This window comes from Cuculus canorus, chromosome 1 (assembly GCF_017976375.1).
Source record: "Cuculus canorus isolate bCucCan1 chromosome 1, bCucCan1.pri, whole genome shotgun sequence".
Lineage (NCBI taxonomy): Eukaryota > Metazoa > Chordata > Aves > Cuculiformes > Cuculidae > Cuculus > Cuculus canorus.
In genome coordinates this window covers 171,148,034-171,172,720 of record NC_071401.1, presented here as the reverse complement: position 1 = coordinate 171,172,720, position 24,687 = coordinate 171,148,034, and the positions used below count along the sequence as shown (strand labels likewise).

At 38.5% G+C, this 24,687-nt stretch overlaps 1 protein-coding gene across 2 annotated transcripts in view; it reads right to left on the bottom strand.

Annotated features, from left to right (window-relative positions):
* Positions 1-24,687, bottom strand: part of SRGAP1 (SLIT-ROBO Rho GTPase activating protein 1) — a 144,292-nt gene that overhangs the window by 36,646 nt on the left and 82,959 nt on the right. For both annotated transcript variants that reach the window (XM_054056865.1, XM_054056870.1), the window contains exons 4-10: positions 24,204-24,266; positions 13,361-13,543; positions 12,843-12,971; positions 5,551-5,772; positions 4,702-4,803; positions 2,860-3,057; positions 2,657-2,741 (exon numbers count right to left, since the gene is read on the bottom strand). In XM_054056865.1, the coding sequence (XP_053912840.1) occupies positions 2,657-2,741; positions 2,860-3,057; positions 4,702-4,803; positions 5,551-5,772; positions 12,843-12,971; positions 13,361-13,543; positions 24,204-24,266 (982 nt within the window). The remainder of the gene's footprint in view (positions 1-2,656; positions 2,742-2,859; positions 3,058-4,701; positions 4,804-5,550; positions 5,773-12,842; positions 12,972-13,360; positions 13,544-24,203; positions 24,267-24,687) is intronic.

Below are 24,687 nucleotides of genomic sequence, written 5' to 3'. Positions count from 1 at the left end.
AGACTAAGAATCCCAATAATAAATGCTAGTAAAATAAAAGATGTTACAAATCCCAAATCTGAGAGATTTTAAACACATCTTTGATATTTAACAGAGTAGGGCAAAAACTATCTTGGACAAAGGGGCAATTTCTTTCACAACTTATTATCCTTCTTTCATTTCCCTGTGCTTCATTCCATAGACGTGTCTTGGATCTGAATTAATAATGAGTAGCAGTGTCCTTCCTATGCTTAGTATCAATTTCATTTGGGTATTTCCCATTTACTTTTCCAAATTTGTAGATGCAGACTGAGCAAAGAGCACTTAATCAATGTCCCTTGTGCAGATCATGAATATGTATATGCTGTGTCCATAAACAGCAACAGACACCAGGACAGAGGTGATGAACTGGAACAGGAGCCAAATGCTGTCAGCACTGTGGACACCAGATTGGAATATGGATTTGTTCAGCCTACATCTTTACACTATGCAGGTTTGAATAAAAACAAGAGAGGATGCCAAAGGGAAACTTGCAGTTCAGACAATCCTCTTCCTGCATTGTCTCCCCTGCATTACTTAATACAGCACCCTGTGTTATTTGTCTGCTGCCTTGCTGGCATGAAAGTTTCCAGAAAAGGCAGTTTGAGTGGAGCAAGGGAGCAGTTCACTTCCTACATATTCATTTCTACACTAGCTGCAGCAATAATGTTCACAATTCCACTGTAATTCTATCCTTTCAATCATCTCATCTCTCTGTAATTCTATCCTTTCAATCTCTCATCTCAATGAATGTACAGAATCCTGGTCTCCTTCCCAGGCACGTGCATATTAACGCAGGACATGCTTCAATAGAAGGGGGCACTTCAACGTTTTAACCTGTAAGAATGATGGCTTTTGCTCCAAATATCAGCTTTGAATGTAAATGTGGAAATTTAGGGTACTAGTTTTATGTGCTATGCTGTAATGACAAGACAACAACTATGTGCAAAAACACTGTGGGCAACACATTAACCACTTTGGGTTACAGCTGGTGGGTGGAAGGGAACTCTTCAAACAGAATGGCCCAAGCATTCTGCCATGCCTGAGCGTGGCAGAATGGCCCAGAACCTGACAGAAATTTATCACTTAGGTCACTTGCTAAGAAGTTTTTCTTCAAATTTCTTCTCATACAATTTTGTTTCTTGTTTCCAAGATGCATTAGTCAACAGATTCTGTTCACTTTTCTCTTTCTCCCTTCAATAGATGATTATGCATTTTATTGAACTTTCGAATAGCAAACATTCACTTTATTTTTCCAAATACCATTTCTGTAAGCCTCTGGAGGAAAATCTTCCTCTTTTGACTAACATCAGCTGTACCTGATTTGTGTGAATGAACTGCTCAACACACACACTAAAACAACCCCAAACCTATTAAATGAGAACTTCCATGAGAAAAAACCATAATGTAATTAGCTGTCTAAAACCAGCTACCATCTTCTACAGTCCAAACTTGCAAGAAAACACTGTTTATTTCCTACCCCCAACCTCAGTCACTCCCAGGGCAAGGGCTTTCTTTGAGTCATAGCCACTGAGCTGTTAATAGCTCTTTAGGCATGTCCACAACTGGGTATGTGGATCTGGGATTTTGTATTCAAAGCAAGGAGAGATGTGATTAACAACAGGTTTTTGGTAATAAAAAGAAAATGAATTGACACATCCTTTAGAGACAGTCTTTAATCTTCAGGAGATTTGCTGTGTAACTCACTTCCTCTCCAGTCTGTAACACCGTCTGGCTAGTCCTCAAGGCTTACAGTATGATTTTCCGTTTCCCTTTGGTACATGAGGATGTGCCTGTTGAGAGGCCTGGTAAGAGGTAGGAACTGGAACTGTGCATTGTGCCTGATTCATTACTGCCCTAATTCAGCTTTACTTCATTTGATTATGGGCATCTGCTGACATGGTTGGTATTTTAAGATGTATTTTTTAAAAACCATGGAGAGTGTTCAGGACAACAGATAATTCTCTGCTATCGTACTTTGTAGTGCAATAATTTCGTAATGCAACAATTTTATATGCAATAACAGGTTTAGAACTATTAATTAAATTTTAATTCATTCCAGTTCACAGTACACAAATACTGTGTAGAAACTCACCACTAAATTCAGTCTAGAGGAGTCTCACTACTGACATTAGTGAGGTCAAGATTTCACTTTTTACCTTTCATAAATGCTCTACTGAGTTGCTAGGTTGCAGGAAGGACACTCATGTCCATGTGTCAGAAAAGTTGCCTTAGCAAGTCCATTTTAAGTGATGCGTCCTGGATAATTTTGTATACTTAAAAAAATATCTCTCCTCCAACTCTTAAAAAAACCCCGAGTCAACAGAAATCACTGGGAAGCAGAAACAGTATATTTGTCACGGCACTTAAATCACCATGCGCTGACTGTGTCATCTATCCCGTCAGACATGGGACTTTTCATTCAACAGTGCCATTTCCAAATATAGTCACTTGTCTAAATGTCTGCAGAGTGGAAATAAGTATCTGCTGAATAAATAAAATCAAATTATACTGTGTAGTCCAACCACTGGAAAATTAAACTTTAGGTTTTGTAATATTTTTCCTGCATATCTTTGGCATTTCAGTGGGTTCACTGTACAGTCTGGAACCACTTTTCAGTTTGCTGTGTGATACTTACCTTCTCCGAGTGTCCTCTGCAGCAAGTCATGTTTTGCTTGAAGTTTTGTGATGAGATTACTACCTTCCAGATATTCTCTGAATTTCTGTAGAGATGCAGATCAATCTATTACTATGGATGTGATATAAGTCCAGAAACTTCAGCATAATGTTTACTTCAGATGTCTGGTCTGTATCACATGAACGAGGAAGCAATCAACATACCATGAAATAGAATTGCTCCGTTTCCTGCTGATTAGCTCTTCTTTTTGCAATACTAGGCTTGCTCAGGTATGTCTCAGAGACTGTTGACTTCACAGACTCAGTTGAGCGGCTGTGCTGGAAGCACTCTGACACATCATAGTCTTCGATAGTGACCATATCTTGTATTGTCTGCAGGGTAGCCTCTGTTGTTTTCTTAACCTGGTGTTAAAAAGCACAATTTATCAAATGGAAAGACAAATACACACCAGAACAGCTTAGAAGGAAAGAATGCTCCCTCAGACAAACTGGTGTGTGAATGTGAAAAATTAGATGTACTAGAACAGGTATCTACGTAACAGCAGAAAGACACAATTAGGATTCCTGTAGTTCTCTGCTTTACCATGGTACAATCTACAGATGTGGACGTACTTCTGTGTTGACTGTGTAACACTCTCAAGCATTTATTGCCAGAAATTACAATTGAAATATGACATTATTTGATTATGGTCCCTAATCTGGGACAAAAGGCAACAGAGATGATACATTGCTCTGAAGGCTCACCAGTCAATGTGTTAGGTTGAACGTATACGCTCAAGGATCTGGCTGTCAGAACATGTTCTTCTGAGATAAAAACCTGTGACACTGCTCTTCAGAGTGCTACAGAGCAGATCACAGTCATGTTTAGACTGCAGAAGTGGAGGGGGCTGGAGGAAGAACAATTTACACCAGACTCACAGCACTTCCTATGACCTATAAGCACAGTTGCCTATAGTGGAAACCAGGTCACAGAGGCAGCGGAACAGAGGTTGCAGCGTTTCCACAATGCAATAAAGTAACTGGGAGGATTCACAAAGATATGACTTACCTCCCAGCTCTGTTTTGGAAGACTGTCTAACTGTCTAGTAAAGTCAAATTAACTGAATCATGCGTACTTCTACACACATCTCCAGTGTAAGCAAATATCCTTTTTGTGGCTGCCAACATGATTTCTCCATCTACGCTCTTGCACTTCACTTTACTGGAAGAAATAATCATTCTCCCTCCTTTTGCTTTGTTTACCTTGAGACACTTTCTGATGTCAAGAGGGATTTTTTCAAGACTACTGTACATGTCTCATTGGCATTAATACTTTGTTCTAAGCATTCAGCACATAACATAGAATAAGAGAAACTGGAATCCTGAAAACTTACCAAAAAACCTACACCAAGAAATTAAATCATCCTTATGTTTTAATTTAGGAACAGATTCTCATTTAAACTGAGGACCTTTAACGCTGCCTTAAATTGGATAAAGGTGCAATTCACACTCACTGGGACGCCCCTCTCTGCTGCATGAGCAGGAGAAAAGAGAACAGCATAACTTTTCTGTATTTAAAAAAAATCAAAACATTTTATTTTACTAGGTGAGATGATTCCCATCACAGGCACTCAGTACTTGTGCTTATAAATAGCTATAGCTGAGAACACAAGAGATTTTGACTCAGCTACCACAAAAGACAGTTCAAATTCCTTTGTACTTCAGAAGTAGCAATTTAGGGACTGGACAGAGGGTGTTCACAGAAGATAATAACTGTGCTCAGCGGCTTTCTGCCACAAAACTTTAAAAATAAGAGCTCTAACAAGTTTTCACTGAAGCAACTGCAAAACACAAAACTCAGTAATGCGAACAGGCAGAAGATGAAGTTTCCAAATCAGACAAGGATCTACCTTAGCATATTTTGTCTGCGTTTGATTTTTAAATTAAAAGATTTCATACAGATTAAGGCCATTTCAGGGTCATTTACACGCTCTGGACAAGGTAGAAAAAACTGCATCTTCCTGAAAATGGTGTTCAATTCATAGCCTATGTAGACACAGACCTTACCTCCTCATTTTCAATTTTGAGTGTGGCCAATCGTGACTGTAGTTGCTGATACCTAAGCATAAGCTCTGCTTGCACAGGTTGCTGGGCAGTGACCTGACAAACCTAGGAAACAAAAAGAGCTGTGAGATGCAAGGTATGAAAAAAACCTGACAGTCAATAGTCTGGTTGCTCTCCTTAAAACTACACGAATTCCTAACAAAACCACTAAAACTTAATGAAGCAGGCAATGAAATGTGTCCATTTATGGAACTACACATGACTACAGAGCACAGCCTGGACATATGGCTGCTCTATACCACTTCTCTGTCACACAGAAATGCAAACCCTGGAGTTATCTTCAAATAAAGATGTACATGGGTGATTCTGAATTCTGCTTTGGTACTGGCCTCTGGCGTAGCAGGAGAGGGCACATCTGGGATACCCTCTATGCTTGCAATCTCCAGACAATAAAATGGGAGAGGAAGATAGTGAAAAGGCTGCATTTTCAGCACACATAATTTGAAGCATCTCTGCAGCTGCTCTCAAATAGTACCCACAAGCTCTATTATATGTGAAGCCAGTAGCAAAGACATCAGGCTGCTGCTTACAACAGTGCTGGGCCAGGTACAAGTTGGTCAAGAAATCTATAGCAGTGTAATTATAAGTAATACAAAATATAGTAAAATACAACAGTTTTCACTTGAGAAGTCTGACGAAGTTCAGAATGGTGCTGCCACTTCTGCAAAATCCACTTGCTTTTGGGTAGCAATAACAGCTTTTACCAAACTCTTTGTAAAAGAAGACAAATTCTCTACCTTGATATATACAAACAGAAACAGTCACTGTGAGGATACTTGTTAGTATACAGACCTCATCACCCATATGAGACTGGAATTCAAATTTCATTGGTGGACAAAAAGCGGTAGGGTACATCTCCATGAATCTCTGCTTGTCACTCCGTGGCTCCAAGCTGTCAACTGCATTTTCAATGATGTCTAAGCCCTCATGCCTGGAGGTTTCAAGGTTATACTCTGCAGAAAGGTACGTTCTTAGGGCTCTGTTCAGACTAGCATGGTATCCAAGATCGCAACACTAAAACCACAATAAAGGTTAAAGAAAATAAATCAAAAAGGAGGAACACCCTTCCAATACCCCAAGCCACAAATTATTACTAATCTATTCTGTCCTGAAATTCTTCTGCCTTCAAAGTAATTTACAAAACATCTTGTAAATTAAAATACAGTACTGAGGTCAAGACAGTAACTATTTATTTGCAAAGATTAAAGGACAGTTTTAGAAAAGAGATCAAGTGTACAAGTATGGCAATATTTTTGCATTTTTTTTGCATGTGCATATCAGATATAGATACTCAGTTACTGCATTTACATAGAAAAGGTCTGGGACTCCACACACAAATGGGCTTTTCAGCATTATTGTCATATATAAGCCTCAATCTATTTAAACCCATCCTGATATAACTCCACCATCTAAGTCAATGCTGAACCATGCTGAAAATGAAACAATTCCTGCTCACCATGTTTGTACCCAAATAAAAAACCCCTACAACTGCCTATTGCATTAGTGACCTATCTAGAGATGCTTTTTGATGCAACAAAATTGGTTTAACATCCTTTCCCTGATGGTGAAAATGTATTTACTGTAAACACCTTATTTCCCATATTCAGGCAGAGCCAGCAATGTCCATCATTCTACTAAATGCGGAAAGTCATAATTTATGTCTTGTTTTCTAGGGGTGAGAATAACACTGGAATATAATTGAAACCTAATTGGTAGAACATAAAGTTGTGTTTGCTCTTTTTAAACATCACAGGTTTGCATTATTCATGACTGGTTAATCTTTTAGAGGAAGAGCTGAATATATTTTTTAAAACGTCACAGCAGTAGTGTCTCAAGTGTTTGCTTCCTTAATTTCCTACCCTCAGTAAACAATATCCTCAGCTTCTCCTCAGTAAGCTTCCATGTAATGGCAGGAGTACTGCAAACCTCTCTGTCACCTCAACAGCAGCCCATCAGTCTGCTAACAGTTGCATACAAAGCAAAGTTCTTCATTCAAACAGAGCTTTTAGGCTTGACACAGCCCAGGGTGAAACTGGCCAAATATATGTTGCGGATACAGTTAGCAGCAGATAAAAATATCCAACATTTCCCGTCATACAGGGCGCCCTGTATGATGGGAAATGTTGGATATTTTTTGGTGCAGTTTTAGGTGAGATTTGTGCCAGTCAAAGGTGAATGCCTGGTTAGAGAAGTCAGGGAGCACGCTGCTTCAGGGCATTCCTCAGTCCCCAGCCACTCACCCTGGATGCCCACCCACAGTTTAAAACCACCCAGGATTCACAAGTAAAGCGACGTAGATGGGTAAAGAAGCAATCTGAATTGAGTCCACTGCAGACTATGTTTCTACGCATATCACCCTCACAGCTGTAACAAGCCCTTATGATTCATGGGATCCTGTTCCCTTCCTTTTCCTCTGACTTATTTGAAAATGGAGAGAAGAAGAATCTTAGTGAGTACTATGGGTAGTTAGTGCAGATGGCACAGTGACTACCCAAAACCGAGTTGTTGGACCATTTAAAGAAAACAGAAAAAAGATGTCATGTTCAATCAAACACACATAGGTCAGCCTCTCTCTTTTGCATTCATAGAATAGAAACTTGTGTTACCCTTACTAAAACAGCCACTCAACTTTTATACTAAAGCACATCTATATTTCAAAGATCTTCAGCCTAAAAAATAGTCTCTAAAAGGAATTGTCTCTTGGTGTTTTTCACTTGTTCTGTGTCAAATCAGATCTCATATTTAATTCACGATCTTGGATGAAAAAGACAGACTAAAAGTGCTGATAAGAAAGTGGATCAGGACAGCTGTTTTATTTCATGTGCATTAGTTTCAGAGAGACCTTATGGAAGATTAAACTGAGAGGAAAAGAGAAATAGAGGGCAATGCCAGGTTTAGCATGGTCATGTGTTATAAAACTACAAGCATCTTGAGCCTGAAGTTTGGCTCGAGAGGATTAATCTGAGTATTAATAGAAAGCTTATTGATTTAAAGTTAGAGTTGTGTGTGTTTCTGAGGCAGCTTCTTTGCAAGCTGGAATACAAGACTGCAGCCTTTATGCTGTGACAGTACCAGGAACTTTATCATTTAACCCTTCATCTACTCAGCACCTATCATCATGGCCATCTTTTGCAGATGATGACAGCTGAAGAGGGTACCAAATATGGCCTCTTAGCAAACAAAAAGAATTCTTCAAGCGAAGCAGAATATTCTACCAGACTAAGGCATTTTCTGCCAATGCCAGCAGAACAAACAAGAACTAAATCCAGCACCTGAACTAATATCACCAGTCTTTGAATGGAATTAAAAATGTCTGAATTTGGAATTTTGCTTCAATGATTTAAGTAAAAATAGAATTTGTATGAGTGAAGTTATTTTTTAAAAGCAAAATAAATAAACACTCAATAAATCATGACTCCTACTTCTGCCAGACCATAGGTTACCTTCTCCAAAATCTGGAGACAAAGATAATTTTTACTGGGAAATGGCTCTGTCACAATATCAGCTCATGGCTACTCAGAAAGAAGAGTACTGTTTTAATCTGCTAGTACTCGTGATGATTTAGAAAGAGAGCTGTCTATATTGGACGCAGCACTTCAGGTATTTTTTATTACTAAGACTAAAAATTTAAGGTACTGACACGAAAATGCTGCCCTCACCAAACCCCATCTGACTAGGCTTGGAAAAAAATCACCACCCTTTCTGGTGCTCCAAGGAAGTACATATGTATACACATAGACACACACATATGTGTGTGATTTGTAGAAAGACTTGTAAAGTTCAGGTGAGCAAGCACAGAGTTAGCAAAACCAAACACGAATCTTGGAAGTTCACTAATCAGCACACCAAGACTCCAGCCTGGATGGCTAATGAGATCTGTTATTCATCTACGGGCTAGAAAGAGATGAGATGTCAGTTGGTGCAGCAAGACATGAAGATGAGAGATGAGAGAACAAAGTCACAGACTGTAAGTTTTATTGCATTTCTGGATTCATAAAGACTTTTGGTTGGGCCAAGTGGAGGGAGAAGAGTGATGCATTTGGGATGTGCGAAAAATTAATTTTGTAATTTGCATTTTATTCTTATTTGGAATTAAATCTGAAGCAGTCTCAAGAGCATTTACTGTCTTTATAGCACCCCGGAGTATATTTAGACTTGAACAAAACAAACTGCAGTGCTTAGCACAGAGCTTCAATCAAAAAAACCAAGCTGCTCTTCATTTCATTTCAGGAATAATAATAAAATTCTAATGCCAATGGAGAGAGAAATTAATTTAAAAAAGCTTTAACCTCTGAATAAGTTACTTTCTAATCATCCTGTTACACAGACATCAACATTTGAATCAAAGGGATCTGGCTGTACGTATCATATTTATGAGAACTTATGTAATAAAGATTGTGAGCTCCACACACTCCAGCCTAGTTTTAAACTTGCTTCTATGAATGATTAACAAAGAACCTTTACAGAATAAATTAAGGTCATAATAGCTAAATGTTCCCTAACTTTCTAACCATCTGAAGCATGCAGACTGCAATTAGATTCAGAAACTCCACTCTAAGAAAGACCAACACATGAATATTTTATTTATTCCAGCAGCAGATCAGACAGTCAAATTGTTTTGATCACTATTTCCTAGCATTTATCTTGAGATCATATGAGTGCACAGTAAGTCTGAAAACAGTCCCTACATTCCCCTTACACTCAAATAAATCTAATAAACTCAATTACATGGAAATCTTCAAGTAAATGAGTATGCGCCATATGGACAAATGTTGGTACTAACAGTCAGATTAGCAAAGTGGTGTATTCTGTTGCTTCTCTGAAATCCACAATCTTAGAAGAAATCTGCACACTAGATAAAGCTTATTTAATTTGGCTAAAGACAAAGACGCAAATAAATAAAAAACTAACCCTGTCCTCCTCTTGAACTAGATTCTACTACACCAGCAGAGAAGAAATATTTAACAGAAAATTCAAATTCCTCTGGTACAGTATGCAGAGCACAGAAATATACTGTGCTTATCAAATCTTCTTTGCAAAGTTTGGTCCCAATCAGCTCACTAAAAGCATTAAAACATCCAGCTAAGACTCCAGCAATATTTTTATCTTGCTTTTATGACAAGAGCTTAAGATGAACAACACATCATCATTTTACGTCAGAAGCCCTGAGCTTTGTTAATGAAATGAATGAGTTGAACAGTTCAGACTGAGTTCAGCTGAGGAACTGCAAGTTAGGATTTTCCACATGAGTCTCTCAAATGGAAAATGCAGTGGCAATCAAAAGAAAAAACTGTAATTGTTTATGTAAAAAAAATCCCACAGTTCTCCTGTATCTTCTTACAAAAAATATTATATTGAACAGTTCACTGCATTCCTTCATGTATTTATTCCATTTTTATCAGACATATTTTTCAATAATGTAGGCAAACATTCACTGTCATTTATAGGCGACACCAACAGTTCAAGGAGCTCTAAATCCTTTCCACGTTAATGGGAATTCAGACATAGAGGAGAAGTAATCTCCTTCTGTACAGGCAAAGAGAGAGTTCAAGCAAGCATGGAAAGGCAGGCAGATGGGGACAGAGTAAAGATGGCAAAAAATGAAATCACCATTACTGCTCTGAAAACTCTGAATCATACCAAGACATTAATAGATTTACAAAACGAGACAGCGCGGATTGTTGCAACATATGGCCAGTGGGCAGCATGTCTCACATTCCAATGATATAACCCCAAAATCTTGCCAAGACTCTTGCATTTACAAAAAGTGTTTCCTTTGTCAAGTAGTAAACACTCTGTCTAGATACCAATGCTTTCACAGCATATTCAGATTAAATACAAATGTCTGAAAGACACTTCATTTAAACAAGCTCACAATCAAATTAAATTTGCTCTGAAGCAAATTCTTGTTGCACGTGTTTCTAGCCTACTCTTACAAAACAGTGATGCAAAGGGCAGCTAGACTTTCCATTTAAATTCCTTAGGGAACAGTAATTTCTGAAGCCCTTTTGCTAAAAGAATGTTATTGTTTACGTTGGTCCATGGCTTGTATATTTTTCGTGAATTACTAAACATTGTAGAATGTATATTTCTATTAAAAAGTAGCAGTTAGAAAGCTTTAGTCTTCATGGTTGTGTAAATATCTCCTCAAACAGTAACCTAAACAGTTTAGTCTTTGTAAATATATGCAGAGAGAGCTTCACTTTGCTTCTCCTTGCAATTCTTTGCGAAGCTCCAGGCCTGTGATTCCTCCCCTCATCTTTCACTGCTACAGCAACCTCCATGGACATCGATGAAATGGGTAAAAATCAGGTACATCTTTCAACCTGAGAAAGTTTTGACTAAGTAGAAACACACACTGGAGACATTCACTGGGAAATCTGAGCTCCAAACCAGAAAGCAGGAGAGAAGACAAAAACAGCCTCTCTCCAACCTCTGAAGGGGTGAGGTTGTTGGGAACAGAAGGAAATAGACCTTTCTTCCATCCAGCCGCCAGAAAAAAACTCACAAAGTTCACATTTATCAGACATGCCCTAACTAGAAGCCAAAAATCCATCATTCTTTAAGCAGTACCAGCAAAATCATCCATTAGGTAAGGACAGCTTCTCTCTTGGGTGGTATCCTAGCAGTTATGCTGTTTGTCCTTAGTTTTCTGACCTGATCATCTATCTACCAGGATCCTGATAAACATTTTCTCTGCCTGGGCAGGCTAGGTGGGTGCAGCAGGATGTGAAGGTGCATGGTTGTGTATTAGGGACAATATATGGCAGAATAAACCAGAAGAAATCAGAAGAGAGAAGACATGCAATAGTGAGTAAGAAAGAGGAAGAAAAGAGATGTTGAGACAGAGATAGCAAGAAATACTGAAAATACAACATCTCTTACAAGAAAGAAGCAAGGAAAAAAAAAAGGAGCAAAACCCTTCGAACAGAAAAAAGTTGAAAGGGAAAAGGAAAGGTTATAATAAAATCAGGTAATATTCTGTAAATTACAGGAAAACAGACATGTTAAAGAAAAATGACTCAGTATTTAGAAAACATACAATAAAATACATATATGCAGCTATTTTAGTCTGTTCATGTCAAGGCATTTTTCTGCTTCTCGATCAAGCTTTGCTTCTCCAGACAGTAGAAATGAGAAATCCCTTGTCAAATGTTGCATTAATTTATACTATAGTCCAAACTAGCGCTTAGCTGACTTATCTTTGTGATAAACATCCCACCAGAAATGACAGTATGTGAATGTCATTTACTTTTGTAAATAACAAATGCTATTGTTGCAGTAGAAGGCATATTCAAATATTTTAACATTTCATATGGGCCACAGAGATGTACCCACTGACTTAAATTTAACACTACATTGCTAGTGAATGAATATTATTGAGCTTGTGTTTGCTACCTTCAAATTTTCTTTATCAAATATACGGTCAGTTTGCAAAAAGAGAGAGACATGATCGAGTTTGGGATCATCCCTCCATATCATCTAAATATGTCAATAACACAGGTTCTGGAGACTAAATGCTAATACAAGTCAACATGAAGGTACAACCTTATTTTCCTAGGATGTTCTCACAGGAATAGCTTAATGAAAATCAGTAACAATTTTGTTGGCAGTATAGAGTACAGGATTGTGTCTGTTCTGCAAACTATATGAAATAAGAATAAGAAGCAGTGTACATTTGATTCAATGACTGAATGAAACTAAATGATTTTGTAGACATGAAGGAAATGCCTTCTTTTGAGTTAATTACCATTATAAAATGCCCGCTTATAGGAGCTTACCTTGTAAGAAATATTTGTACCCCAGAAATCTTTTTAATGGAAATGTCTACCTTTTTTGTGTTATCCTGTCATAGTTTCTCTTACCACATGGGGAGAAAAAATAATGTTCTAACTTTAAAGGAATGCACTTTATTTTGTGAAATATAAAGCTGAAAGGAAAATCTCCTGATTATACTATACCATATTGTAAATGATAAGCGCAGTGTAGGCAACCCATTTGACTAATGTATACTCTTTGAAAATGAAAAGAAAAAATATTATTCCTGACAGAATAAACATAAAACCAAATGTGTCAATACTTACATCGATTAAATCTGAAAGGTCATGAATATAATACTTGAAAACAGAAGCATTGGTTGCTTCAAGGGTGAGCAGGTACTCATTACGGGCCTTAATAGATTTCAGCTTGTTTTCAGAATATTTTGCTTGACGCTAGGAAAAAGACTGTACATTAGTGCATTGGAATTACTTCATCTTTGGAATGTAGCAAAAATAGTAACAATCTCAACACACATTCCTATTATTAAGAAAGGATCTTAGTTGCCAACATATTACACATATAACAAATATAATACAAAGCGATAACTTAGAATTTTGCTTCAAAAGTGACAAACCATACAGTAAGAATTATACCAGCAATAAAAAATTCCCCTCTCTGAACTGCAACTAAGTCAAGTTATCTACAACCCACCGCTAGTTTATTATGTGCACCTTGTTTGATTTTATTTCCCAGCTGGACTTCTCTATCTAATATCATGCTAAAGAACGGCAGAAATGTACCGAATTTACTTCAAACGAAGCTAAATAAAAGGATTACTTACTTTTTCCTTCATTTTTTCAATCTTTTTCACAGAGCTCCGTCTCTGGTGCCTTTCTTCTAGTCGAATATGAAAAACAGGATCTCCTGACCTCCCAATTTGTTTTTCTTCTTGCTTCTCTGCCTCCTTTAGTTTGCTTTCTGCACTGATGCTCTCTGCATGATACATGTGGTACGTTTTCATGACCTGCAAAAGACAAGAGTCAAAAGAGAGTTAGGAGAGAATAAAAATACAAAGATATCTACAGGAAAATCACAAGGTATTTGAATAAAATGTTCTCTTATAAACATGAACCTTGGGTAAGTTTCTTTGCCAACAGAGACTGAGGATTTCTGGTTGCATTTTTCTTTTCTGATGTATTTAAGAGTATCCCAGTAGGATACTGTGAGCCCACTGGCATTGTCAATATGCCTGACTTTCAACGAGGCCTTTGGACGATGCCCAAACTACCACTGTTCACCTTAAAGAAACAGGTATTTATATATCTAAAATTCTAAATCTTCAGAGCGCTTCACCAAGCACTATGAATAAAGAGAAAAGTGAGGGAGAACTAGTTGTAATGTAAGCATGAGACCATCTCTCATCCTGCCTCATTTCTGCTCAGAAGGGCTTTGCATTGCAGAAATGTTTTGGTAGGCAATGGGGCAGTAAGCTAGCAAATATTCCAGTCTAAAGACATGAAGAAATTTTTCTGGGGATTTATTTTTCCATTGCTCTGATAGGAAAGAGTAAAATCCTTCTTATTAAACATCAGGATTCCTGTCGTTGAATGAAAACACAAAATAATGAGCAAAACCCCTAAATCTATGTCAGTGTCATAACTTGGCACTGAAGAAGCAGATAGATAACAGCTCAGCTGTGGTCATTCACTGCTTGAAAGCAGGAGGAACCCTTCAGCACTGCAGAAAGGGGAAGAAAGCAGAGGCAATGGGAAGCTCTGGTCTTAGAGCACATCCTCAGCCAGCTAGATGGTTGCCTTCAAGCAAGAAAACCCTCAGCTTGAGTGCTGTGAGTGGGCAGCAAGCAATCATGAATGACCCACCTCTGATGGGGAAGGCTGTCTCTGCCCACCTCCATCTCAGAAAGCCTCTTTATACCTTTCCCAGCCTTTTTTTTTTAGCTTTTTGTTTATTTGTTTCGGTTTTTTTTTTTTTTTTTTTTTTTTGTTATCTTAATTTTCAAGCAAGGAAAAAAGCATGAAGGCATCCTCAGGCAGTCAGCAGCCTCTTCTCTTCTTCACAGGGTGCCAGAGTGCTCTCTCCAGAGGTGTTATCTTCAGGCTGGGGCCATGCAGGCCACTCATATCTCCTCTGAAGGACACAGCCAAGGATGAGTCAACTCGGCTGTTCCTCCTTCAGCAGAGCTTTATGCGACCCATGGAGGAGACAGACTAGTTTGGAGAAATACTGAAATACTCCCTAGCAAGAGAAGTACTTGAAGTAACCTAGTAGTTAGTCCAGCCTAAGAGGCATCAACACTGGGGATGGTTAAATTAGACAGTGCAAATTTGCTGCAGCATGGCTTAGTGTGGATTGACACAAACCAACTGCACGTTATGTCAGGCAATGGGTGGACGGGTGCACAATTAAAGACTCATGCGACAGAAAGAAAGAAGCTTTTAGAGAGCTGCATTTTTGCATAACTGTGTATGTTATGCATGTTATACATCATAACTGTGTACACCACTATTTAATACTGATGCCATGTCACTAATACAACTGAAATAGCAGTGGTATTAAAAATGAAACAGGTAACTCTTCACTGACTTCCTGTAGTAAGGTAAAACAACTGGAGATGCCCATCAAAGTGACCTTGTTTTTATTTTTAAAAACATATGTTTAAAGCTCTCTCTAAAAAAAAAAAACAACAAACCCAAACTGCCCGGAGCAGTGCTTAGCGTTATTGCTGCTTCTGCTATTTTATATCACAGTCCTGCTCCTAAGCCCAAACAGAGCGCAGAGCTCCCTGCCCAAGCACTGCCTACATGCGCTGGGAACAGCCGCTGTCCCAGCAGCTCACTGTCTACAGGGATGAGTTAAAAAAATGAAGATGAAACAAGCCAAGCTGAGGAGAGAAGGCAAGCCTGCAGAGTAGAGATCTGCACAGTTCCCAACTTGACCACATGGCACATTCAGCTCCCTATATCCTGCACTGTTACCAAAGGCATTTCTAAAGTTGTCAATAATCTGTACCTTGAGAGTGTAACTCCTATAGCTACATGGAAAGAATTACTGAAATGAGAAGAAATGCATTTCTTACATAAATGATTTGCAAAAAAAACGCTAAGAAGCATAGAATGTTATATGGCTCTATTAAAAATGATGGGAAAAGGAAATTAAAAACAAGGTTGTGCCCTTCTCTTTGGACTTTTTACTCATTTTTTTGAGTGCTTCTTTACAGCAGTTACAAGCGTTTGCTTTTATTTTTCACCTTTCGTTGTGCGTCGGCTCCAGAGGCTTTTTAGTTGGTGGAACAAAGCTAACTTATGTGTCTTACCACCTAGGAAAGTTATTTTCTTTTGTATTCTCTCAGTATTTCTGCCTGCAAAGACAGAACAATAATAATAGCTCAGAGTTTCCAAACAGCACATCTCAAAGGATCTGACTTAAGATGCTGAAGCAAGGATTTGTTCTGCTTGGTAAAAATCAGTAAGCACTGAAGTTTTTAAAGTATTTTTCCTGAGTGCCTTGTAGCCTAGTGGACTAGGAATAAATGTTCTTCTGCAACGGCTGTGACATTTTCATGTGCCTCCTCGTTGAGTGAAGGAGTACAAGTGCATCACTACCGGCTTTCGGCAAGAGGCCCAGCTGCCCGCACACTGACTCTGCTAACCTCACATCGCTGAAGAGTACTTCTTCCTCTCACTGCCTGCTTAAAGCACCTGCTACCAAATCCAGGGTTTCACTCTACACCGATCAAAAGTCAAGTTTTTTGTGAGAACAGCATGGACCTCATTGTTTTTATGGTGAACTAAGGTATCTACTTGAAATCCACGTTCTCGCAATAAACTAAGAACAAGTTATTAGTACCAATGATTCTTAAGAAAACTAAAATTGAATAAGAAGCCTTCCTTTTGGCAGTAAACTCAGAGATAGACAACAGTCAAGAGTCTGTCCTATCCAAGCCACACTGGCTTAGAAATCAATACAGACTATGTACAGAGCATTGATCAGCCTGTGCATTTGACTTCTGTCCAGTTTGTTATGCTGATAGCACTGCTCATCTCATGCACTAGTGACATCATTATTTTATAAGCCTCTGGGGAAAGCTGACAGTTCCAGCCTTTTCAATAATTTCTCAACGTTTTTTAAGAGCTGATATTACAGCAGCCAAACTTAACTTGAGAAAGCATTAGACAGACACATTTGGAAAATAAATGGGAACCATCTAGGGAGCTGGCTTCCAAGCATTTTGGTGCATGCTTCCTCAACAAATTAACTTAGCATTTGCATGCCGTGTTGCATATATGACTCTGTCCCTTAACATTATCCCATCTTTTTGCCCTGGAGTTTTAAAAAGGCTGTTACATACTGTAGAAGACAGTAACAGCCTTGTGTAACCCTTGTAAATAGACCTACTGTATGAAGAGTTCTGGGATGCATAGATCTGTTATTCAAATAAGAAATAATCCGATGAAATAAGCAATACCACTTCTCAAATATCCGCCAAACTGTTGAATTGATAGACTACACTGTAAAAGTATCTATCACTGAACTGACTTTAATTAGACCCCAAAGTGCTTATTGATCAGCCATCAAATACGCACTGAAAAGAGAGATCAAGGTTGTAATTTTGCAGATGCTGAACTGTCATCATGACATATGCTGCACTTCTCTCCTGCAGTGAACAAGCATTGTTAAATGTATACTAGTCCCTTTCTAAAAATTAAAGGGTGATTTTATCTCCTATTGATTTAGCAGGTTTATTCTGTAGATCCAATGATAGAAAACAGATTTCTGTCAGATCACTAGGCGAGACTACAAGCAGATGCAAACTCTTATGCTACCCAAACTATGTACTCTCCCGCTTGTAGGTGACAGACTGCTCACTTAGTGATATAAACGTCTTATTTTGTGTGCCAAATTTTCAGCATCATTCATAAGAGCTCAGCAAGTAGGCTTAGGGCAGAAGACAGCACTTATCACTGGGAAGGACACAGTAGAGTAAATCCTTAGATAATTATTTTATTTAAACCCACAACTGTTATCTGGACAAATCCATCAATGAGAAAGTAATTAGTGCTGTACTTCTGTAGGCTACAAGAGAGGAATGTTCCTGTAGCGAGGTGCTGGCTTTCCTTTTCTACATCATACTTACTTTTTTGAAACTTAATCCAAGTACTAAGACTGAATGTTACACAGTTAAAACATATTAGAATTACCATGCATTACCGTGTGCTTTACTTTTTATATCAAAACTGCAAAATTATGGTATTTTTAATAGCATTTCTCAGGAAATAGGAATTTAACAGAACAGTAGTTCACCCCTCTTGCAATTACTGTGCTTAAATTGTTTCTGAATTGCCTCTGCTAAGTCATGAGCTCTTATCAAAAGGTGGAGTTGCAAGGCAGTCATTAAATGAGGTTAGCTAGTACTTTCCCCCCAAAATAAGTAAAATCTTATGCCAGTTTTACTAAATAAGTGGCCTTTTAGCAGCTAACTAGGTTCAGTTTTAGATGTTTTCAGTATCCTGTTCACTTCCAAACCAACCTCTGATGTGGCTCCAGGAAATGTCACTGATATATTACTAACAATACAGAATTCCTTATTTTACCTTATCAGATCTCTGGTGTGCTATAGTAAATTTGACTTAATTTTCTATAGAGAATCCAGATTCTGTGTTATTTCAACAAGCAAAAAAGAAAATCTGTCAGCAACTACTTTGAGAAATTAAACAGCCATGATTTTCAAAGAGATAAAACAATGAAAAATGCAAGCAGCACAGTAGTCTGTCTTATTTAATATTAAATTGCTTGCTTTGGACTGTTCCTACTTTTTCATTTTTCTGAAAGCCTTACATTTGTATTGCTCGTGAAGAGCATGATGACAATAGGAGTAATTTGGAAAGCCAAGTGGGAGACATGAAGATTTATTCTTATGATGTGCATCACTTTTCTCTACCACTCACCCTCACCGTTATTACCAGAACACCTCTGTATTTTTAGTAAACTTGACATATCACTGATCCCCTCCTGACTCCTTCAGAGGTAATTTATGAATATGCTTTCACTCCTAAATAACTCTAGTGGAGACTGCCCTCCATTGCAAGAAAATACTCTGCCTCTCTTCTGTTTCCTACCATTTCCGATCACTCAGATGTCACTGTCATATTCCAGTATTTGATCTGATAATACAAGATATTTTAGCTTTCCAGAGAAATGGAAGAGCAGTTTAACTGGGGAACTGTCTCTGTTGCAAAGATGATCTATTGTAAAATCAATACTCTGTTGCCTCTTTTAATCAACGTGTCATAAGGTTTTTAAACCCCTCAGTTCACAAAAAAACCCAACTTAAACCTCCTACAGTTTTGAGTTTGACCGACCTTTTTTCCTGCAATTGTCAGGAAGCAACCTCCACTCTGTGACCCTGCACAACTACCTGGGCTCCTCTGTTTCCCAGCACTACTTACTCAAAAGGTACGCCTTGCTCTAGTTTCAACAGCTTATATGCTTATGTAAAACATGGGACTAATTACTGATCAACATTGGCTGAAAGTGTAACAGGGAGAGGAGTAAGAGCGGAACGCAACAGCTGGGATGCTACAGACCTTAAAATACTGACTGGCTGGCACAGCCAGGGAGAAGCCATGCATAATTAAAAGTACTCACTACTCACAATTTACTGAACTTGCAAAGATACAGACTGAAGCTTAGCTACTCAATTGTTTTTGGCATGGTGTTTTGAGTCATAATTTAACAACCAGGGCATAAAATACTGAAAATTGAAAACACAGAGTCTTAAAATGCATTTTCCCTAACAATGTAACATGTAGACTACATAGAAATATGTGACATAATGTGTAAGAAAACCTTCTCTGCATAAAAGAGAGAGAAAATGAAGAAGTTTCCCTTAAAAAATTCTGATTATTCCCGAAAATAAGCCTGCTTTGCTTACAGGTTCTTAGAACAACTTCTGAAGCCTTATTTCACCTGCTTCTGTTCTTATTTTTTCAATATTCACGTACATGACTTGTAATTTTAATAAGGATGACACAAGACAAAGTCAACACAAGCTAAACTACTCTCAGGGAGTAAACGAAGCCCTCTGGTACAAATCTCCTATATCCATTATAATTACTAGTAATGAAAACAGGAAAAGGAATTAATTACATGAAGTGTAAGCAAGGAGAAAGGTCTCTTACTAGTATGCATTTCTGAAGAACAGTAGGTATTTAATACTCCAAACTGCAAATGAGGCATCAAATGAAATGACATTTCATTGCAGTTCTGAGCTCTTCCACATTAAGTAAAAAGCCCAAATGTTTTCTAGTCTCTTTCTCTCAAAAGGCAGAGGTTTAAACTTTCACAAGTTAAAAACTATCTCTGAGCAGAAAGTTTTTCTAATGGAATATCTTCATAACTCACTCTTAGTGGAAGGTGGCATGGCTCTTCAATTCCTCAGTGACTTCTTATTTTCTTCTCCTAGAGCATTTTCTTTTTTTTTTGCAAAATGTACTGCACTGCTTATTGATTTGTTTGAGCTAAGAAATGTCAAAACCAGTGGACATAACTTTCCCACTACAACAGGTTCAGATGTGGCCCTATGAACAGGTGAAAAAGGACTTTCTGAGTTTAAGGGTAAGACTAGATTTTCAGACGTACTTTTTTTCCTGGTACCTTCTATGATCATAGAATCATTGAATCATAGAATAGTTTTGGTTGGAAGGGACCTTAAAGATCATCCAGTTCAAATCCCTTGCCATGGGCAGGGAAATCCCACCAGACCAGACTGCCCAAGGCCCCATCCAACCAGGCTTTGAACGCCTCCAGGGATGGGGCAGCCACAACTTCCCTGCGCAACCTAGGTTAGTGCCTCACCACTCTCATAGTGAAGAAATTTCTCCTTACGTCTAGTCTAAATCTGCCCCTCTCCAGTTTATAGCTATTTCCCCTAGTACTATCACTACATTCCCTTGGAAAAAGTCCCTCCCCAGCTTTCTTATAGACCCTTCAGGTACTGGAAGGTCACTATAAGGTCTCCTCAGAGCCTTCTCTTTTGCAGGTTGAACAACCCCAACTCTCTCAGCCTGTCCTCACATGGGAGGTGCTCCAACCCTCTCATCATCCTTGTAGCCCTCCTCTGGACCAGTTCCAACAGCTCCATATCGTTCTTATGTTGAGGATTCCAGAACTGGACACAATACTCCAGGTGGGGTCTCACAAGAGAGGAACAGAGGGGCAGAATCAGCTCCCTCACCCTGCTGGCCACGCTTCTTTTGATGTAGCCCAGGATACCGTTGGCCTTCTGGGCTGTGAGCGCACGTTGCCGGCTCATGTCGAGCTTCTCATCAACCAGCACTCCAAAGTCCTTCTCTGCAGGGCTGCTCTCAACCACATCATCCCACATCCCGTACTGAAATTGGGGATTGCCCCGGCCCAGATGTAGGACCTTGCGCTTGGCCTTGTTGAACCTCATGAGGCTCACACTATGATACAGAAGGCTACTACACCTGATTCAGCACTGTCACTCGAAGAAAAGTCACTTGTTATTCTGATACTTAGTAGGCTGTGTTAGAACTTACGCATTAAAAATATTTGGACCAAATCAGTAGCAATTCTTTTAAACATTGCATTTATTCTGGATCATTCTAGATAAACTGGGTTTGAGATACCTGGTGCTCGAAAAGTCTGAAAGCAGGTATGGTGACAGATCAGGTCCAGCTGGCATGCTGGGCAAGTACAGCCTCTTTGTCATTTTGGTTTGAAATAAGCATTTAATCCAGACCCTCATCTCATAACATTATGGAAATCCAAGGAAGTAACATCTTAAACTTCGTCACTGAACAGAACAAGATGTTTTCTCAGAAGAGTTACTGTGAACTTTAAAACCACTGTGTGTGCCTCAACAGATCTGCCTAAGGAACCCAACCCTCATCTGAGAAGCTAAAGGAATACTGAATAAAACATGCAATTTCTTTACACTGACTATACCACCTGTGCCTCAGCACAAACACTTCTTACTATTTGAGCTTTTAGTGATTTTAATTCTCTTCTCTCGTTCTCTTCAATACGCTTTTACACACAACTGTTTCTTTTTTATCTCTGGAGGGTGACCTTAATTTACAAATCTTTCTTCTAAGTTAAGGAATAATGATAAGAAGTAAACAGATTATTAAACCCTTCTTCATACACACTCTCAGCTCATCAAAAGCTCTGATACTTTGTCCTCACTCAAAGGCTCTAGAGGTATTTAAATTTCAATAAGATTTCACAATTTAACAGTGAACTTATCACTACTTTAAAAAAGCCAAGAACTGAGTCATAGAGAGAGACTTCAATATTAGTATAGTATTCACTGACTTGCGATTAATTCACTTTCTTTAGGACACAAAGATTTATCTCACAATAGTAAGTCTTATTATTTTTTCCTTTCTATGCATCATGAGGCAAAGAGGAAGAGGAGTTATTTCATAAGTGACGGAGAAATATACCTCCCAGATTTTAAAACTGCAGATACGTCTTTTGATAAGGCCACTGTGATCTTATCCTGTAAACAGCAGATGTCACATGGAATTAAAAACCTCCGCACAATGTTTCTATGTGTCTGGGTATCTTTCTACCTTTATGTACACAAGCACATACATCACACAGATATGCTGATGACCATTTTAAAGATGCTATCAGTGGAACTGATGCTATTCTGCACCATATTGTCACTTTACTAAGCCTGGGTTGTATCTCGCTAAATATGGGCATCCACAGCTGACCAATTCCTTTGCAATGAATGAAAAGCTGGACAATGGAGCTAACAGTGTAGATCATTTCAGCTGAAGCAGATGCTTGCACCTGATCAAAGGGGGTTTGATCTCCCCATAGTAGATATCCCGCGACTATAATTGCAACCCAGACGGCAAGCCTAAGGTATCTGTACCAACATTGCAGATGCTTGAAAATTAGGTGAAGTAAATTTCATCCCAAGAAACCATCCCGCAGCAACATGTCCATTCTACTAACATAAAAAAACTTCCTATTTTACAAAAATCTTATATTCTGGAATTAGGATTCACTGGAAGCCATAATGTGGAAGTTAGTAGCTGAATTAATCTGTAGCCCTCAGTGGAAAGATACAGCACTAGTGTGAAGTGAAAGAATGAAAATACCAACATTCAGCCTGGAACATTTTCACCAGTAATTCAGTAAAGTATTTAATCACATGCTTCACTGTTTTCCTACCCTGGAAGCATGGGAACTAATCCTGTACCTCATCAGGCAATGGAGTTATGCAACTGATTAATTGAGACAAGGCTCTATTTTCAGGGCTTACTCACCAGTGAAGCCCCTACTTGTGCAATGGCTCCTAGAGCCGCTGATCCCCTGCAGCTGTGTGAATTGTCTGTGGCTATCACTGCTTTGCAGAAGCTGATCCCAGCATACTTCACTGATTACAACAGGCCTGAGCTAACAAGGTTTTGGAGTATCGTACTCTACAAAATCACTGGCGATTTCAGGGAAAAAAAACCACAACCCCCCAAAAATCCGAAAGAACCAAGACAGTAAGACAGGTCTAAATTTCTTTGGAACTTCTTTCTGCCTCCTAAGTTGTTCTTGAGTTCAAATATTCTTCAACACATCCACTAATGAGTGCACAATCTTACCTAAGTCAAAAGAAAAAGACAAGACCCACAAAAGTAATTTTTGAATGAATCTCTCGCTGAGGGGACCTGGTCTCTGATATCTTCCTAACTTTCCTTAAAATCACCAATTGTTTCTTGGTACAAATTATTGTGGTTTTGATTTTCTTGGACCCCAAATCTTGACGAGAGGCAAGGTAGCAGCCTAGAGATTGTTACGAAGGGTACTGGAGCATAGATGTTTCCCTTCTTCCAGACAGACGGGAGAATTTAATTGTACAACTTTCTCAACCACCAGGAATCAATAGACTTTTGTAAGAGGTGGATGTCGCCAACTCCTCTTCATTGTACAGCTACGTTTAAAACACAGAGAAATTCTTGCTTTGTTCTTTGTCAGAAGATATTCCCGAAAAAATGTTTTGGGAAATGTTTTCTAGGGAGATAAAATCTCATCCTCTAGCAACAGGTTGCGTAGATGAGTTTCAAAGAGGAAAAGAAACTCAGATCTACCTTCTCTCAGATTTTCTAATGTGTTAGCAGCAGCTTACCAGAATGCTTATATTATTTTTCTCTTAACCTCTCTGAATGGTGTGGAAAGCCGACACAACCCTCTATTTTTCTGTTTTTCTTTTCATTACTTATTTATCCCAATCGAGGAGAAGGGAGGGCACATTGGCTAATATCGACTGATTTTTACTGGCTGTAGTCCATGAGTCAAACCAAACAGATGGCAGCATGGACTAAAACAAGGCAGAAAAGGAAGAAGCTTTGCTCTGGTAAGCTCCGAGTAGAAATGCCTCCTTAACAATCAAGAAAACTTATAATAAACTGGCTTAGCATAGTCTGGGGGGAAAAAGGGTTGAAAATAAAGAGTAATCCTGAAAGCATTATGTATTGTAACCAAGTGAGCAGTTTTTCCAAAGGAGACAGTTTAGACTTGTGTAAAAAGACAAAAATTAGCATCCCCACTGGGGCATAACTTGTTAGATAAAAGGACACTTAAAGCTTACAGAAAAAGTCCGATATGGAATAAGCTAAGTAAGTAACTGTACTTACTGTGTAAAGCTCGTTAAGAACTTTCATTAAGTCTTCATGAAGCTGAAATGCAATCTCTTTGCTCTGTAATTAAAAAGAAATCATTAGGAAAGGACATGCAAAAACTGCAACATACATTTGCTTCTTAATATTCATAGTCATTGTTCATCCTAGATAGTGAATGCAATATTGCTTGCAAAGACACTGTTCTGACAGAATTACAGTGCACCAAAAATAATGATTCAGGGATGCAAAGGTAGACAGACAACATCTGGACACAAGACTTCTAAAGGGAAACCCAGAAGTAATTTGAGAGATTTTCCCTTGAAAAGCATCAGGAAATCAAGTGCCAACAGAAAGGGTGAAGTTCAGGATTAATGTTATAAGCCCTTTTTTTTGGAACAAACTGTGTACTGTTTTACAGCTGTTATGTTATTTAAAAAACCTAAACCACGTGTAATGTGATATTCTAGAGGGACATCCCGCCCAATTTTACATCTAGAAT